A 17369-nucleotide genomic window follows, 5' to 3' on the forward strand; every position below is an offset into this window, starting at 1 on the left:
AGCTGGTCCTGCCCTGGGATTTACGGCAAGTTGGTTAACAAAAAGCTGTAGGCTGTTGTTTGCATAGTTTATTTTTTATTTTATGATGCTTCGTCGTGGCTAGCTGATCGAGTGACGATTTTCACCGTGCAGAGTATATGTTGGTGGTTCAACTATTGCCATTCTGCAGCTCTGAACGGCACACGCTCTCACCGACCCTTGTCTATTACACTCTGATAATGATAGGAGCTAATTCAGGTAGTCCAATTGATAGCAGCTTTTCTCCGTTCTCATAATACATGGATGTGATACTTGTGGCCTACACCACAAGTGGGTTGTATACACTTGTATACACGGGGTAGATATAGACTCATATCCGGTGCCCAAGTGTGCTGAGCACCCTATAACTACGGACGGCACGGCCCGTGTGACTGCGGACGTGAATTCAAATGTACCGGGTGTCCATGCTTGCAGAACAAATCGTCAATCAGCGGTGTGATCTTTTTTGTTACACGTTTACCTTTCAGCCAGCCTCAACGCTAGGCTATGAAGATCTTCAATGAACAAAAGAGCATTAGCCTAGGTCATATAAAAATGTCCTGTCGATACAGTGCTGACCGCTCGTTATCGCTACGGCCTCTCTCTTGGCTGACGTTCGTGGTATGGAGTGAAGTGAGGGGCGACCTTTAGCTGCAGAACCTTTACTGGACAGGTGCCAGAAGGTAGTATAAGAGTATCAGGTGGCAACTATCGGGCATAACAGACAGGGGGACACTGTCGTTGGACCTCGTTGCGCAGTAACTGCTATAGTATTTAGGAGTTGGAGGGTATTGCGAGTCATGTTCCCATACTTCGGGCTCGGATGGGTTGATGTGGTGATCTCTGTCATATCTATGCACAACGGCAGGTCTGGAAAAGCCTCACTAAGAAGCCCAGATATCTCTAGGAAGGTACGAAGAAGAGTGTTTGTCAGTACTAGAACAGCCATTAATGTATGATTGATCAAATAAACGGCTTCCCCGCCTAGCCCTAATTGGAGACCATGACACAACCTTGGAACAGTCGTCCGATTGGGTAAAACCAATAGGCGTCTGAAGGAACTTGTGATTATTAGACTTTGTACTTACTGGCACGAAGGCCTCAAACCTCACATTTGCTCCACGTCCAAGTAACTCTCCTGTCGTGTTGCGTTATGTTAACTACGACACTACAATACTAAGACAAAAGATATAAGGACGCCCCAAAGGGAAAGGTATTTTGTATTTTTGTCAAACCCCGACCACACCCCAGCTAGGAACATGGAATCATAGATGCTAACGAAAAGCGACACATTTATTCGTCGACGGTGGTGGTGTGGAGACCCTTGGGGTTCTTGACGTTGACGGCCTGGACGTGGGAGTAGAGACGCTCCTTGGCGTTCTCCTCGTCGTTACGCTTGCGGGAGATGCGGACACGGAGACGGAAGGGAACGCCCTTGATACCGGCTTCCCAGACCTTCTTGTTCAGCTGGGGGTCGACGCGGACATCCTTGGTGCCCTATTTGCGAGTTGAGCATATTAGCGGACTGATTTCCCATTGGGATCAGGGAAAGAGCGTTGCTCAAACTTACCATAGCCTGCTCGGCGAAGGCGCGGATCTCCTTGATGGCCTTAGGAGCACGCTTCTTGAAGCTGACGCCGTGGCACTATAATTCCGGAAAAGAAGTTACAATCAGTCTTCCGCCCGAATGCCATCTGCTAGAGAAAACTCTGCGCGATGAATGTTTCTGGTCTTTCGGCCATAGTGGACTTCATAAAACTAATTCTTCTTTTGTGTTCCGGGTGCGGATATGTGTGGATGCGAGCGAAGACTTTTTCAAGATCTCCTCTCGGCTGTCTCGCGGAGTAGACAAACAGACAAAAAGATGCCATGTCCTACCTGCAGATTTCTCCACAGGTCATGGTGAGGATGGTAGTGTGGCATAAAGGGGGATTGGTTTCCCATTCCACCCTCGACGCACACACACACCAACCCACACCACACACATTCTTTTCCGTAACAAATTCCATTTTTCAGGAAAAGTTTCTTGTTCTCTGTCCATTATATGCCTCCAGAACTGAATCGTATTCGAATCGTCGCAGGTAGACTGGGAAAAGGATAGTGTTCAACATACTCGCTTGTGCAGGTTGATGGTGTACTCGCGAGACACCACATCGGCGATAGCCGAGCGCTTGTTGCCGGTCTTGACGTTGGACATCTCTGTGGAGAAGGTTAGACAGGGATTTCGGAGTGGTGATTGAGTAGACGAACTGAAGGGGTGGTCGACGGTGGGCGGAAGTGATCGATTGTCGGAAGAAGAAGTTCGTCGATTTTCGTGTGAAATTCAGTGTGGTCTCGCTTGCCTGTGTGGAGTCTGATTGGGTGGAGTGGGGCTATATCCCAACCAATGATGATTTGGCTGTGGGTATTTATGCCTCAGGCAATATCACTCTATTCAGCTAATCAAAGAATTCATACCTACTTCCAACGATGTTGTGAATATTCAGGTGGTTTAAACCATGTCTAGATAAATTGATATAATATCTAACAAAGATACCTCACAGTCTCCGCAAACTCCCCCGCTTTATTTCTGGCTTGCGCTAACATCAGGGTAAAGGTCAAATCGTCGCTGGGTGGAGATAGGAATCCCATTGCGAATATTCGCAATCGCATCATTATTCAAGTCAGCGTAAATAATAGTCTCCTTCTCTTCAGCTTCAGAGAGAATATTTGCGCTAGGGTCAGCGACCAAGCTGTGACCATAGGCGTGGTAGGCAGCACCCAGGTCACGCGCCGGGCTGCAGAGTGCCACATATGACTGGTTATCAACAGCTCTGGCACGAGCAAGGAGCGACCAATGCAGAGGACCAGTGGTGGTGTTGAAGGCTCCCGGGTAGACGAGGAGGAAAGCACCCTGGCGCGCGGCGATCATCGCTGCCTCTGGGAAACGAATATCGTAGCAGATGGCCAGACCGATCTTTCCGTACTCCGGGAGGTCAAGGACTGTCAACTGGTTGCCAGGTGAAAGTACATCACTCTCCTTGAACTGGATCTTGCCCGGGATATCGATGTCGAACAGATGTGTCTTGCGGTGAGTGCCGATTAAGGCGCCCGTCGGCGAGAAGACCAACGAGGTATTATAGTATTTCTTCGTAGACGGCTCCAGCTCGGGGATACTTCCGCCGACAAGGTATGCGTTCGCCTCCACGGCGATGGCCGACAAGGCGTGGAAGGAGGGCGATTGTTCAATCGTGGGAGGGGAGGGAAGTAGGGTCTCGGCGTATTTGGGGAAGAAGTTCGTGCCATAGGGTGAGTTGAAGCACTCGGGAAGGACGATCAATCCTGCGCCAGCCTTTGCAGCTTCAAGGACTTTGCTCCGAGCATGAGAGAGGTTCACGGACTTGTCCGCTCCTAGATGGTTCGGTCAGTTTGGGTAATATGGGCAGGTGTAGGCATTCGAACCTGTTGCGAGCTGGACAAGAGCCAGTTTGAGGGGCTTTTTCAAGAATGTAGCCATGGTAGCCATGTTGGGAATATGTGGAAGAAGAGATGAGGAGGACTAGAATGATATATCGGAGTTGCGAATTGCGGGGACGGCCATATCGCCGATAAGCAGGGTAACATGACCGAGGTCGCTCAAATTGTTCATGCTCGAGGTTTTTATTATCGTGAGTTCTTCTTTCCAGATAATTTAGTGTGGATAAATATATTTTTTTGCTCTAGCCTCAAATAGGAACAATTCCTCCGAATTAGACATTCGGAGATGGTGTTATAGCTACATAATATACCAGGTACAGATATATGTAGTTAACATTGAATTAATATCTACAAATCGGCACCTTGTCTATATAAATACGTTCTATAGGGATACTGAGTATTGCTCTTCTCTGTATATTTAGGTGATTTCTGGAATCAGTAAGGTTCTAAGTTTATGCTGAGTCTACTGTGCGATCTGGCCGCAGCCAAGCCATTCAACCTTCGAGAAGACTACCACTTAACCACGGATATCCGTTATCCTCTTTTAGAGGCAACTAATAATACGTACCTTGGCGGCCGTCTTGAGATCTGACTTTACCGGGAAAAAGGAGAGACGAACTGTCTAGACTTGCTCAGCCTCAATTCCATGCCATGCCTGACCAGCTATTTGCTCTAAGGTGGCGCAATATCTTTATATCTCTGGATGTCTTAAATCCACCTGGGCATGGGTTAAAGCGCTTGAAATAAGGTTAATCTTTTTTAAAGTAGTACCAAGTTTGAAGTTTAGAACACTTACAAGTTTATATAAAGTCAAAACATCGATCTGGTTCCGCTTTCATCCTTATGGTCTTAAAACAAGGAAACCGTCATATTGTTGGCGAATCAACTTGAGAGTTTGTTTCACTGTATTGTCTTCTACAATCGGGAAACTTAACGACCTTCCAGCATGTCAAAACGCACATCTCTTTCTTGGGTTGTCCTATACTTCTCAGTTCTTCCACGCTTCAGTGAAACAGTCGTATTGCATTAAGCTTCATGATATCACGAAGCATTTAATGATGGAATATGAAAGACGTAGGGTGGCGGTTTATCGACTGCTCTGGCTATCCGCTATTCTATAAAGGAAGCGTGGTCGACTACAATCTTCTAAGTGATTCACAGAGACATTTCGGTACCTAGAAACCATTAAAGACTGGAAGTCAAATCGAGTCACATCTTTTCAAGACCTTTATTTACCACGATCTACTATAAGGATGCATTTCAACACATTTCTTACTCTTTCCCTGGCAGCTTTTGCGGCTGTCTCTGCCTCCCCAGCTTCTGACCTGGAGGCACGTGACAAGATTCAGTGCAAAAACAATCAAAAGGCAGTTTGCAAGGTCAAGGATGTGACTATTTTCGCTATTCTATCCGACCTTGATGCCTTGAACTGCATCAATGTCTTGAATGGAAACCAAGTTTGTGTTGACCTTTGAGGATACAACGTGAGTGACCAACTATGCACTATGCCCCTATGTTCTTTATAGCACCCAACTGAGATCCACAAGTTTCAATCCTACCTATTGTGCTTTTCGGGACTGTTGTGCAGCTGGTCATACATAGGGTTGACTTGCGAGCAGCTTAGCTCGTATTTGAATGTCGTGCTACGAAGAGCCTATGGGGATGCTATCTGGAATCTAATTGCTACTTTAATTCATCAGCAATATGTGCTACTTTAATTAAAAGTATGGGTTTAAGCTTCTGCGATCAGTTTCCAACGTACCCAAGGAAAACCCTTGGAAGTCAATCAAATGACCACCACTATATGTATTCCTCACTATGCGTTATTCCTCATAGTAAGGATTACTATGCGAATTAACTAACGATAAAAAGAAAGGAAGCTGGCACGGATCCGCCCCATGGCGGCGGACTCATGAATAAGTCTGCACATGCCTTGCATACGTACGGGCGCTTCGGCAAGCTGGGTATAGTCGATGAGATGATTTTGATGGCAAGGCAAGACAATTACGATGACAAAAATATTACCAAAATAGCCAGAATTGTCACGGTGTAAGCCGTTATCTATACACGTAGCTGCCACGATACTCTTTTGGGACCCCGATGTCCCAGCCGAGATCCACACCAGAAGGGTATAACACCTACCTCTTTCAACTATTCAAGCTACAAAAACATATCAATCTCATTCATCATGCCCGGCACTCTCCCGTTCTCAATCTCCAGACTGAAGGAATGTGTAGGGACAGTCCTCCAGTGCTCTCCCGCCTCCATATCTCTGATTCGCCAACCCACCATTGAAGGCGATGACCACATGATCTTCCTCATCGACTCCAAGCCCGACTACATTATCCGAGTCACCAAGCCGCGCGAAGATGGTTCTCGCTCGTACAATGGCCAAGAGATGCAGGCTCGTGACATCGCATTGCGCAGACTTGTCCAAGATGAGTACCGGGCTCGCGGTCTAGATGAACGTATCATCCCATGCTCCATCGGGAGCTGGCAGCTGAGCGATGATGGGGACTATGCAGCTTCGCTCGAAACCAAGCTCCAAGGGTTGGGGTTGCACCGCGCTCCTGCTTCTGAATTGACTGCGCAAGGACTGGGGGGTTTTCTTTCTGTGTTGAAGTGTGTCAACATGGAAGGATTAGAAGAAAAACTGGGGGTAAAAATCCCTTTGATTCTATTCCCCAACTTGAAGTTACTCAGAGAGTCTGCGATCGAAGCATGGACAAGGCTGGTGGAGCGTGGCCAGGTAACTGTGAAGGATATTGGAAACCAAAGCCCCATAAACGGGTTACTGGAGAGGAAAACCACCCTGCTGGAGAAGATACAGCACCTGTCTCCAGAATACCGCCCAGCACTGGTTCACAACGACATTAAAGGCGAACATATCCTCATTTGTCCCCAAAGTGGCCGGATAACTGGGATCCTTGATTGGGCAGATGCAGGCATTGGGAACGCTGCTGTTGATATCGCTGGGTTAGTGCTGACTGTCGGAAGCAATATTGCAAAAGAAACTGCTAGGGAAGTGGGATATGGAGAGAATCAGATATTGCAAGGAGTGCTCCAAGCTCGATGTGAATGTGTCTTGAGGTTGGATGATCGCTTGAACGGGGATGATAGGATGACTCCTGTGGATTTGTTGCGAGATCAGCTTTTTCTATCGCTAAAGGACTGAAACTTGCAGAGCGCTCGCAGCTCCCAGGAATAGAGAGTGTGAGAAGAGAGTGTGAGAAGAGAGTGTGAGAAGAGAGGAGAGAAGAGAGGAGGGAAGAGGGGAGTCTTTTATGGGAGTTGGCTTTTCCCATTGGGAAGTCGCAGCAACAGGGAAGGAGCGAATGTGGGTAAACCCAGAGTCACCAATGGTTTCTTCAGAGAATGATACAACGAGAAGAACTTGTCTTTGCTTCTCCGTGCAAAATGTAGAATCCCAAGCGCATTGGAGTCATCACTTTTTGGTATGTCTTCCCTTGTAGCAAAGAGATGTTTCGCCAATACATTTCATCTTCGGACAATGCATTCGAAGAGTTAGCCTGAACAGAGTCCCTTTCGAACCGCTGGCGGGAGTCCACTATTTCATGATTTGGCGAATTCAGCAGTAGTTCAATACCAAAGCGACACCTCCACTGAGCATCATTTGGGCTCAGCCCAGGTCCTAAGTCAATCCAGCGGGTCAGAGTGAGGCTTGCATTGTTTTCATCTAGGGTTCGCATCTCTAACTTCCAAGAGGGATTGCATTTATCATAACTCCCTTGGTCGGCCGGTTTTATTGGGTTTGTTTTGGAGCAATAACGCTCAATCTGGGAGGTAAATATGTCGATAAATTCCGGTTTATGAGTGTGAATATGCCTGCAGATCTCCACGAGTCCATTTTCGGGGCTTGGCCACATCCGTGGTACGTTCTGTCGTGCTACTACCGCTATCTCTTGCGTCCTTAAGCATAGGCCCGGAGGTGTAGAGCAAATTCGAGCCTCGGCAGAGAAAAGTGTTATCATAGCATCTTTTTGGGGATCCTTTTCTGATATATTGTTGACGGGGGGTTGCAACCAGAGGGGGGCTTTGGCTCTTATATGATGACGTGCTACCTCCGTGTAGAGCATTGACTCAACGGGAATCCCAAAACCCGGTCCATAGTAAAACCTTCTCATAGCAAGCTGAAGATGAACGAAGCGGAAATGGTAAAAGGTATAGGATGGGTAGTAGTAGCAGACGGGTAGAGGTGTTTGAAGGCACTGGTCTTTTATCTCTAAGCCATCTGAGCAATCGATATGAAAGTAGCTTGGTAGCCGAGTGTTTTTCCATGAATGAAGTCGGAGGCAGATGAAGCAGAGATAGTACTGCGGTAGGTCGCGAGAAAGCCGAGATAGTAGCTTGATGCGTGCGTCATCGGTGGGGTTTCCGTTGCGGCCATTTGTATTTGTGAAGTCGCGAAAAGCAGTGCCAGCGAGTGAAGACAGCAGACGATGGTTGCCTAGTGCCAGACAAGCAAGGTCAACTAGTGATAAATGCTCAGAGATCATCCACAACAGCTCAAGTGGAAGGCCGGTCAAGGCTGCTGGGTCTCGTGTGGTGACCATCCTGGTTGCGAAAGGCATCTACCCCTGGCTATCGCCTAAACTGATATCTGAGATGTCGGAGTGATCGGCTCAATATAGAAGAAAAGTAATAATCCTGACGGAGGCAAAAGAAGCAAAAGGGATCACTGGTGGCTGGAGAAAAAGGTTGGATGAGGAAGAGAAGAGAAGGAAAAAAAGGAAAGTCAAATGTAGGCCGCTATTACCCTAACTACATATGTATGTAATTGACGGAGGTCGGGAGTGAATTGCCTTTTCAATACATCACCACCTCCCTTCCAGCTCCTAGGATCGGGATGATTTGACCTGACTACGCAAATGATGCCTTAGAGAGATTCTCTGTAAAGCGGTAAAGGTTATCCTTCAGAGAATACCTAGGTAGATTCCTAGACTGTCTTATCTACCCAATTTCCCTAGATGGCCTCACTTCTACAATTTACACGTCTATATGACGACCTGATTCTTTCCGTCTGCCTTTTGGCTGAATCCTACTATGTCCTGCCCCTCCTCAATAAATCCATGACAGGGTAGGAGCGTTCAATTTGAACAAATTTAAGCATCAAAATAGCAAATGGCTGTTTTCTCGCTTGTGAAAGGCTCAAAGCCCCCATCGTCATGGCCACATTTGTCCGACTTCGCCGTGAAGCTCTCGCCTTTGTACCCGAAATCCAGGTGACAGTTGCCCGGGTCATTGTACACATGGACAATCAGGGACCCCCCCTCGAATGCGTCGTCGTTGAAGGTACACTCCGCGATTGCCGGGTGACCGTCTTGCTCGTGACATTCATCTGGTGAGCGAAGCGATCCATCCGCGACAGCTAATTTAAGCTCGTCGTTGTGTGTGTAATCGCTCGGTCCTCCCCTGGCTTTGGTTTTGATTCAATATTAGCCATCAATACATAAGCAAATAAAGGGTGGTAGACATTGTACCTGCTCCTGGATACATCGAGTTTGTGCACTTGAAGGCCACCTTGTAAGCCCCGTCAGTGTTGTCGGGGGGTGCGTCTCGCTTCGTGATGAGGGAAAGAACAGAGGTGCTGCCCAGGGCAACAAGGAGCATGGAATGGTTAAGCAACATGGCCGTTATGAGGCGATTCCCTGTAAAAGAAGACAAAAATGGCTAGAGTGATTTTGAACAGATAGAAATATGGGGGATCGGGGGGCCTTTATATAGTTTAGACCGGGGTTCACGAAGCCACCGAGACGTCATATTATGCTTCTCCAAATATCAGTCGTTCTCCAGAAAGCATGAGTTCAGGTGATCGTCAGGCGAGGCAAGGTGTGCTTGGTCGTGCAGGAAGCAGGTTGGCCCAATACTTCAAAAGGTATTGATTGTCGATAGCAACTTTTCCCCAGTGTTTCTGTCAGCCTTGGTGGAGACGCGTGTCCCTGGAGGTGCAACATAACATCATGTGTCTTAGCTAGGGCGGAAATTCTGCGGCGACCCATAATTTATAAGAGGCTCGGTATGACCGAGGCCACTTGTCAGGGTGCGTACACGATGCCCTGCTCCACTATGTACCAGTCAGGATTTCACGCCCGAGGCGGAGTGATGGACCTTGTTGGATATGATGTAGGTGTCCACGCCGTCGTCGTAGCGTTTCATGTGGGAAAAAGCTCTTCTTGGGGATTGGAGTGGGCGTGGCGGAGTGGACAGCGATTTCAAGGGTTATTTGGTCAGGTAATGGGAGAGCATTGTGAACTGTAGCTGAAGTCATTGAGTCTGTCGATTTCTGTGGAGGGGGCCTGAAAAGACCAATTCGATGCTTCAATTTTCCGTACATAGCATCTGTTCCTCCAACAGTGTCGCGAAGGGCCCCTCAGTGTACAGGTATACAGGTCGTTGTTGTATGAGTGAAACAACGAAGCTCGAGGCGATATTCAGGTGAGTTGCCCTTTCCAGTAGGTCTAGTTATATTATGTGGAACCCACAAGGCTGTGTGGACACGCAAGGCTAGCCAATATCCTCGGGACTAAATCATTTCAAAAGGCCCGAATCTTTTATTGCCGGGAGCCTAAGTTGGTAGAAAAGATAGTCGCTGCAAACTCCGACATGAGAATTACCCGATTGGGAAATTAGCATCGGGAGACATACAGTCCGACACAGCCCTCTCTATTCAGCCTCAGTGGAACCAGAAAATATCGTCTCCTCCTACCAGAAAAGCGGACTAGCCTCTGACCATGTGTACGGCCTGGTGCCTGGTTTCATCTATTCCTATCGGACGTTGTCCGTGAAGCGTAACATCTCGGGAAAGTATAAGTACTTAACCGATCCATCTCTGTATTATCATCATCAACAAGAAAATCAAAGAAATCGACTCAGTCAACCAACCGTTCAACTTCCCCAAAATGAAGCAATCCACCATTCTCGCCCTAATCCCGTTCTTGGCCGGGGTCAACTCCCTCACCACACACCAGAAGCCTGCCCGCTTCGACGTCATGGCCGTTAGCGACGGACCTGTCCAGTACCGTGCACTTGCTACCTCGGCCACTTTCTTCTGGCTGGGCAAAGGCGACGGATGGACAGACTCACACTGTCCTCCCAACGTCGAGAAGGCCGGCCGTTGCCCTCCTGGCAAGGACACTATTCTCAAGGACGCCCATACTTTGGTAACTTACTCGCCCCCTTCCTCAGCTCCATTAACTACGTCCCTAACAGTAATAGGACACCGTCGTACCAGGCCAGATTATCTATGTCGATTCTAATTATGCCGTCAGAGCCAGCGGCCCCAATTCCACCCACATTGATTCCGGCAGCAAGACAGGCGGATTCAAGTACGTCCCTGGTGATCGATATGGACAGTGGGAGTACCAGGGTGACGGCTTTGATGGCCTCCTTGCCTGTCCCTACAACAATGGCATTTACCAGGTCTTCGTCAATAGTCCGGACGTGAAACCCCGTCAGGGAGTGAAGTCGGATACCTGTGTGCCTTTCACGGCCGGGGCTTTTGAGTACCGTCTGCCTGCTAATGCTACGGCTGCTGCCTGGGAGTACTAAGCGTGTATAAGTTGGGTTGAGGCTGATAAACTGTGTGCGTTCATCAGACCCGGACACTTCGACTTGGGTATTCTGCATCCTTGTGTCAAATTTCCATTCAAGTAGATAGAATTTGAGAGAGGGCCTGTTAGAATATGGTATATTGGGCCTTTACATTCGTTTATTCTCAGGTCCGAACCAGCAATTTTCGTTTGGGCTTCGTAATGAAACCATCGTTTGATTGGCTGTTGATCTTTTGTTTTCTCTTAGAAACGGTCTTGTACGTTTCCAAATCAATTCACTACATAAGCAGCTTGATCCTTATAGGGGCTATGGTCACTACCTTATAAGTCTGTCTTTTCCTAGATCAAGGTGCACATATGTTTTGAGCTTTGTGAGGAAGAAATAACAAAGGAATAATCTAATTTTCTTTTAAGGCTGTTGTAGTAGGCTAGTTGTCTGATACGCTAACCAGTTTGTCCAGCAGCGAATGCAATCGATGGCGGGTCAAGTTGAAGATGTCCAGGAAAGATAGGTCCAGTCACCCAATTTCCTGAAAAACTATTAACACCTGGGAGAGGATCCCATCGAGAGTACCATACCTGGGTCGAATTGAGTGTGCAATAGTAAATGCAACTCCCACAAGCACACAGATCCCACCAACAACAACATAAGCAATTCCGAAAAAGGGGTTCTTGCCCCCAAGCACAGTCCTAGTGGATATTAAAATTGCCTTGGTCCCCTCGTACTCAGTGACCCGAAACCCTAATAAATACTTAGCCAGCGACGTGCCAAATCTATGAGGGAAGCATACTGTCCTGTATATCCAACCTGTAAAACCCCTTGGGCATTGCGTCACGATCATTTCTTCTAGAAAGCTTGCTGAACGATGGCAAACCGGCCGGTCTCATCCAAACCATAAAGTCTTCATCTTCATGAAGATCAGGCATGTTCTCGTAAGTGTAGTTGAGGCCGTAACTGGCCCAGTTTGGTGGGGGCACAACCTCCCACGGCTTGTACTGGGTCTTTTTGATCAATTCCTTGTCACTCTCCCACGAGATTCCCTTCTTTGTCATGTTGTAGACAAATGTCCCCTCCCCTTGTAGATTCTGGGGCTGACCGATAGTGTCATTGAATTTGGAATTCGCAATTAGCCCGCAGGGATAGTAGGCCTTTTTTGTTGCATCGTCAACCGCGCAGGGCTCACATGTGCCGTTAGCCAACGTGGCGTTACGGACGGCTTTGCCCTTCAGTTGGTCCTGGTTAAACGACTGAACATATCTGCGATGGTTCTGATAGAAATTTGTAAGCCGATAATATAGATATACCGGCGGTCCCAGTGACTCCGGGATATCAAAGAACAAAGAACATGTGGTGGTATTCGTCGCTGGGTCGTGTGTTCGCTGCCAGTGGGGATCTTGTCTGGTCTTTGACTTGAATGTCGTCTGTACATTATCGGGGATAGCTATAGATGAGTCCAGCGGCGCAGCCTTCCAACAATCCGAATAGTCGATCACGATCTCGCGAACCTTTCAAATGTTTAGTATTAGATGGGTCTGTTATCAAAGGGAGATCACATTCACCAAAGAATTCGCCCAAATGAGAACTCCGCCGATTGGGATCAATAAAACCCCAATGACCAAAAATATAGGAAGGACGTTTTTAGGAGTTAGAATTGGCCTGTCGGAGTGTCAGTAAATACATATTTAGTTTTCAGAGAAGCCTGAGTATCAAAAACTGACTGCCAGGCTTTCAGTCTCTGCTGCCGAAAAGCCGTGCCTATAGGATCGAGTTAAAAGGACAATTTGGACAACGGAGATAAGGTGCTTACTTGCTGGTCTCTTCGACTCGGTGCTACTGTCTGCTTTTCTTGGCCGAACTTGATCGTCCGTTGGATTGGAGCCAGTTGACTTAGCCTGAGCCATTTTGGAAGCTGCTTAGAGGCGAGAGATAGTTGGACTAGGGAGTCGAAAATGGGCGAAAGGGCAAAGTGAAGAAGGCTACGGAGTACACGGCTCAGCAGCATATGATACTGATCGGCATAGAGGACGCGTGGGGGCTGGCCAGGTTGAAGGAAGTAATGATAGGGAAGCAATTAGTATCACTGCCCTCTTCGATTACTCGTAAGCACCAGGGAAAAAAAAAAAAATAAAAAATAAAAAAAACTGGCTTGGCAGATAAAAGCGACCTGGGCATTAGTCCAATTTTCGATCTCATGAAGCAATAAATCCACTGCGAGAATGAACTCCGCCGCAAGGCTGTGCCCAGCGACGATCTTTACCAAGGCAGCACTGTGGGGCCGTTCGCATACAACCGACGCTGTGAGGCTCCGAATACATAATGGGAAAAACGCAGTACTAAAAACTCGAATAGCGTCAAAAAATCACTGACATGCTATAAACAAAGAACACAGGAAGTACACGCCAAACACACCAACAGCCACCCACTGGACCCATTCCCCGCCACCCCGAATATAGAGAAACATGAAGGCAGTGACGGCAATAAAGAAGATCGTCACGAAGACATGTGAGAATTGCACAAGGAAGCGTTTAGTCTCTCGGCTACCTCGTTCCATGGTCCGAATACCAGTTCCCATAAAGGAAAAAAGGATGCTGTTGTAGATGCTGAATATCAATACCAGTGGAATTGCGCCCCAGGGGTAAAAGGATATTTGCAAAAAGCCGAGTCCCACCAGATCGTTGAACATTGACGCCTGAGCGAGACACCAGAGTGAGATGAAAACAACCGATAGGGTAAGCGTCAGAGCCGGCACATTCAGGGAACCCGACGCGTAATACAGTTCGTAGTCGGGATGATCGTTGACTTCGTGCGAGGTGCGGGTGAGATCTCGTGCAATTGGCGAAGGCAGCTCGTCGAGGTATTCGAGACTAGAGCGGTCCTGGTTCTGATCAAATGATAGGCAGCTTCTTTTGGTTTGCTGTGTGTCTTTCTTTTGTTTCTCGGATTCTGGGAATAGTCAGGATGCTTAGTTGTGCGGCTTTACTGCAACGACGTTGGGAACTTACCTGGATAAAGCAGCTCAATGGCCGTCACTAGAGGTATCGCAAGGAGAGCAACGGACATAACCTGACCAAAAGTCCATTTTGTGTCCTCCTTACTCGGTACGATAGCGGTTGTATTGAATAAACGCTCCACGCCCCAAATGAAACTGATCATGAGCCACCATACCTGGCTTCAATTTTAGATCGTTATCAACAAGACTTTGGTGGGAAGCTTACCTCAAAGAACATGGAGTTCCAGGTATCAGCGGATACTCGGGCAGTAAGAAAGAGTGCCAATAGAGGCCGATAAAGCAAGTACCTCTTCAAGCTTCGAGGGGAGCCCTGAACATCACACCAGTCGCAAACCACACGAAGCGGTATACGAAGTAAACGACTGATTCTCCGTCGAATGCTGTGATCAAGAAACTTCGAGAAGCTCTGATGAAGTTTGAAGACCCGACACACAAATCCGACAAATAACAATACGATGGATATAGACGTAGCAACGATAGTATGTTCGCTGTGAGAATGATAATTCAACCCTTCCCAATACATGGAGTGCGCATCATAATCAAGACGTGACATCGGTTTCAGATAACAGATTGCGTAGTCCTCGGGTGTGGGAGGACCGGCGCCTTCAGCAGAACGTCCCAGCTGCCACCTATAATTGACCGTGGGGAGAAAAGCGAAGAAGAGGAGAGCCACCAATACAAACATGCAAACAAGTCGCCAGGTGCGTTCGGCCGGTCGATTGTGTAGATAGTTCCGGAGAAGGGTTAGACACGAGAGATGGGTCAGACTGGAGAACCATGCCAGGTAGACTACTACCAGCCATTGGTAGCAGGAAATTCCACACTTGAGCTGTGCCGCACCGCTGATCATGATGGATATTCCGGTGAATATCTGGATGTCGCTCATGGCGAGGACACACTGTTGCGTTTGATTTTAGCATTGATCAAAAGGTCACAATATGGCCGTAACATACCTTGACCAGCGAGTCTTCAAAACGGGCATGGATCCTCAACCCACTACTATTTGTGCCAAATATCTTAGTCAATAGTCTCCGTGGACCCCGTAGCATCAGCTCGTCAATCGGATTCGGTCGTGGCTGTAGGGCCAAAAGGGGATCGATGTGCCCATCGCGAAAAGGGTCTAGACAAGGTTGGTAAGACAGAAGGTAGTAAAATACGATAGTCACCACTACCATGCCCGCAGTAACGGTGTACCCGATTAAGACCTTTAAAGATGAGCGATCCGTCAATTAGGTGACTTCATTGGCGACACTCACTCCGATCCCAGTAATATCGTCATCCTCATTGATTGTGGTCGGGTGGACCGAGCAATCGTAATTGCACATGTCGACCACAGATCTCTTGTGCCTTCTGCAGCAATTGAATCTGTAGTTGTCTTCTGCCTTGACTCATAAAATCATCGGTCGCTTGTGAGAGCCATATCTGTGTCAATTCTTCGATCTTCCGTGGCTCCTTGGTTGAATGAGAGATTCGCGTCTCGTTCAAAACGCGTTGTACGGGCGCGTTCCAGCAAAGAGGACGGAAGAAACATGATCACAGCCGAGTGCGCCATCCGATCGGCAGGGCGGCAGGGCGTAGCTGTGGGGGCCAAGAAGAGGCTCGCTGAGGATCTGCTGTGTTGTTGACCTCTTGTAGAATGATTGTCCACCGGGTCATCAAACAGAGAGACTTTATTGCCACGCCCGTTTTGACGCCTGTACACTCTGAAGGGTCCTTGGACGACTATGCCAAGAACCGCTAACTGAAAGGTGTTGTATTGTATAATACCGGATAATCGTATAAAATACATTCGGAGCACATACATATAAGTTCGTTCGGTATTAAATACTTGTTTGTCTAGTACAGACACCTGCTATCTCCACGTCGGACTTGGAATATTTCCACTATTCCCTTCGAGTGTCCCCAAACCAAACACACTAAAGCATGCATTTGTGTACTTACTCGTGGCGCAATCCTTCAGTTTGGGCCTAAACCAAGTGAATTACCGGAAAATCTTCAACTATACTTTGACTTACAACATATTTGAAGGAAGCGATGAAGGAGGACCCTCATAATCCGGTCCGCACACTGGAAGAGCGACGCACCTATCAGGCTGCACAAGATTCCACACCTTAAGATGCTACATCCGGCACTCTTCGATTTTGTCTGGCGAAGCATACCGTGGCTGCGCCTCCATAAATGGAGACATATTTCCAACGCCAGTTACCTCCGGGGATAAATTTATACAGGGATAGCCGTCAATCGCAGATCGAGACATTAAGCCCACACTCACAGACCATGTCCAGAATTTCAATATTGGAGAGACACGGGTCTCGCCAAGAGGGCGGGTCAGATCGGCGATGCGGCTCAAACTCCTCGGATAGGGGCTACGGTAGGGAAGATTCCGCATTACAGGGAAAGCGGATTTGATTTTCAATGAAGGCTCACACGAAATAGAAGTGAGCGGCCTTCCAGTTTCTATACGCGGTCGCATTTATAACTATATATCTAGAGTCGATCCCCGTCTATCTCCCACAAGGTATAAGTACATAATGAAGTCAAAATTACAGCACCATAGCCCCGACCACAGCGGCCATCACGGCCACGGCACCACCCACATTGGAGGCGGGGGTAGTGGCAGCATTGGGAGCGGACGAGCTGCTCGCCGCAGCAGAAGTAGAAGCATCGCTACCAGTGACCGAAGTAGACGAAGTGACCGTAGAAATCCTAGAGGGACCATCCGTGATCATGCTATCAGCAGGCTGAGTGCCAGACGGGGATGAAGAAGACGCGGAAGACGAGTCCAACGCCTCGGAAGTCTGCGTAGCGGAAGCGAGCACAGTGTCAGCGGTCGACGAAGCAGTCGATGCTACGGTGCTTGTAGAGGCAGCCTGTTTGCCATTGGGTCCCCAGCCCTCCAAGTAGTCGGAAGTAAGTGGTTCGGTCCCGCTGTATTCTGGACATCCCGGTTGGGTGGTACTTGGGGGTGCGCGGCCGCCGCCACAGTTGAGGATGGAGCAGATCTCGCCGTTCTCTGGGACGTACCAGATGTAGCTGGCGTAGTAGTGGTCGAAGATGACTTTTGAGGAGACGCAGCCTTCCAGGTCGGTGCGGGCTGCGGCGAGGCTGGTGAGGCTGGCGAGGCCTAGGAAAGAAAGAGCGACGTGTTTCATTTTGGATGAAGGGGAATTTAACGAGTGACTATTTTTGTGAGGGAATAAAATGGAAGGAGAACTGGAAAAGCCGAGAAGGCATAAGTTTCAGGCGCTAAGCGCTAAGGGTCTAAGGTTCGACTAGTTAAATTAGTTTTACAAGATACGAGATATGTACGGAG

The 17369-nt window shown here is 48.1% G+C and overlaps 6 protein-coding genes across 6 annotated transcripts; 2 read left to right on the forward strand and 4 right to left on the reverse strand.

Annotated features, from left to right (window-relative positions):
* Window positions 1-1311: 1311 nt before the first annotated feature.
* On the reverse strand, window positions 1312-2215 carry N7489_011846 (60S ribosomal protein eL31; the record flags this gene model as incomplete). Its single annotated transcript, XM_056717595.1, has 3 exons — window positions 1312-1515; window positions 1589-1663; window positions 2132-2215. 3 exons carry the CDS (start codon window positions 2213-2215, stop codon window positions 1312-1314), a joined length of 363 nt encoding a protein of 120 aa, XP_056565217.1.
* A 366-nt stretch (window positions 2216-2581) lies between these two features.
* On the reverse strand, window positions 2582-3523 carry N7489_011847 (carbon-nitrogen hydrolase family protein; the record flags this gene model as incomplete). The annotated part of the gene is made up of 2 exons (XM_056717596.1): window positions 2582-3408; window positions 3460-3523. 2 exons carry the CDS (start codon window positions 3521-3523, stop codon window positions 2582-2584), a joined length of 891 nt encoding a protein of 296 aa, XP_056565218.1.
* Window positions 3524-4727: 1204 nt separating this feature from the next.
* On the forward strand, window positions 4728-4949 carry N7489_011848 (uncharacterized protein; the record flags this gene model as incomplete). The annotated part of the gene is made up of 1 exon (XM_056717597.1): window positions 4728-4949. The coding sequence occupies one exon, from the start codon at window positions 4728-4730 to the stop codon at window positions 4947-4949; it is 222 nt and encodes a 73-aa protein (XP_056565219.1).
* A 713-nt stretch (window positions 4950-5662) lies between these two features.
* On the forward strand, window positions 5663-11043 carry N7489_011849 (phosphotransferase family protein; the record flags this gene model as incomplete). Its single annotated transcript, XM_056717598.1, has 2 exons — window positions 5663-6450; window positions 10764-11043. The coding sequence occupies 2 exons, from the start codon at window positions 5663-5665 to the stop codon at window positions 11041-11043; spliced, it is 1068 nt and encodes a 355-aa protein (XP_056565220.1).
* Window positions 11044-11819: 776 nt separating this feature from the next.
* N7489_011850 (CDC50/LEM3 family protein) lies at window positions 11820-14273 on the reverse strand (the record flags this gene model as incomplete). Its single annotated transcript, XM_056717599.1, has 4 exons — window positions 11820-12551; window positions 13520-13989; window positions 14049-14211; window positions 14262-14273. 4 exons carry the CDS (start codon window positions 14271-14273, stop codon window positions 11820-11822), a joined length of 1377 nt encoding a protein of 458 aa, XP_056565221.1.
* A 2326-nt stretch (window positions 14274-16599) lies between these two features.
* N7489_011851 (putative cell surface protein) lies at window positions 16600-17208 on the reverse strand (the record flags this gene model as incomplete). The annotated part of the gene is made up of 1 exon (XM_056717600.1): window positions 16600-17208. The coding sequence occupies one exon, from the start codon at window positions 17206-17208 to the stop codon at window positions 16600-16602; it is 609 nt and encodes a 202-aa protein (XP_056565222.1).
* Window positions 17209-17369: the final 161 nt, after the last annotated feature.

This window comes from Penicillium chrysogenum, assembly GCF_028827035.1.
Source record: "Penicillium chrysogenum strain IBT 35668 chromosome Unknown utg000005l_segment0_segment0, whole genome shotgun sequence".
Taxonomy (NCBI): Eukaryota; Fungi; Ascomycota; class Eurotiomycetes; order Eurotiales; family Aspergillaceae; genus Penicillium; species Penicillium chrysogenum.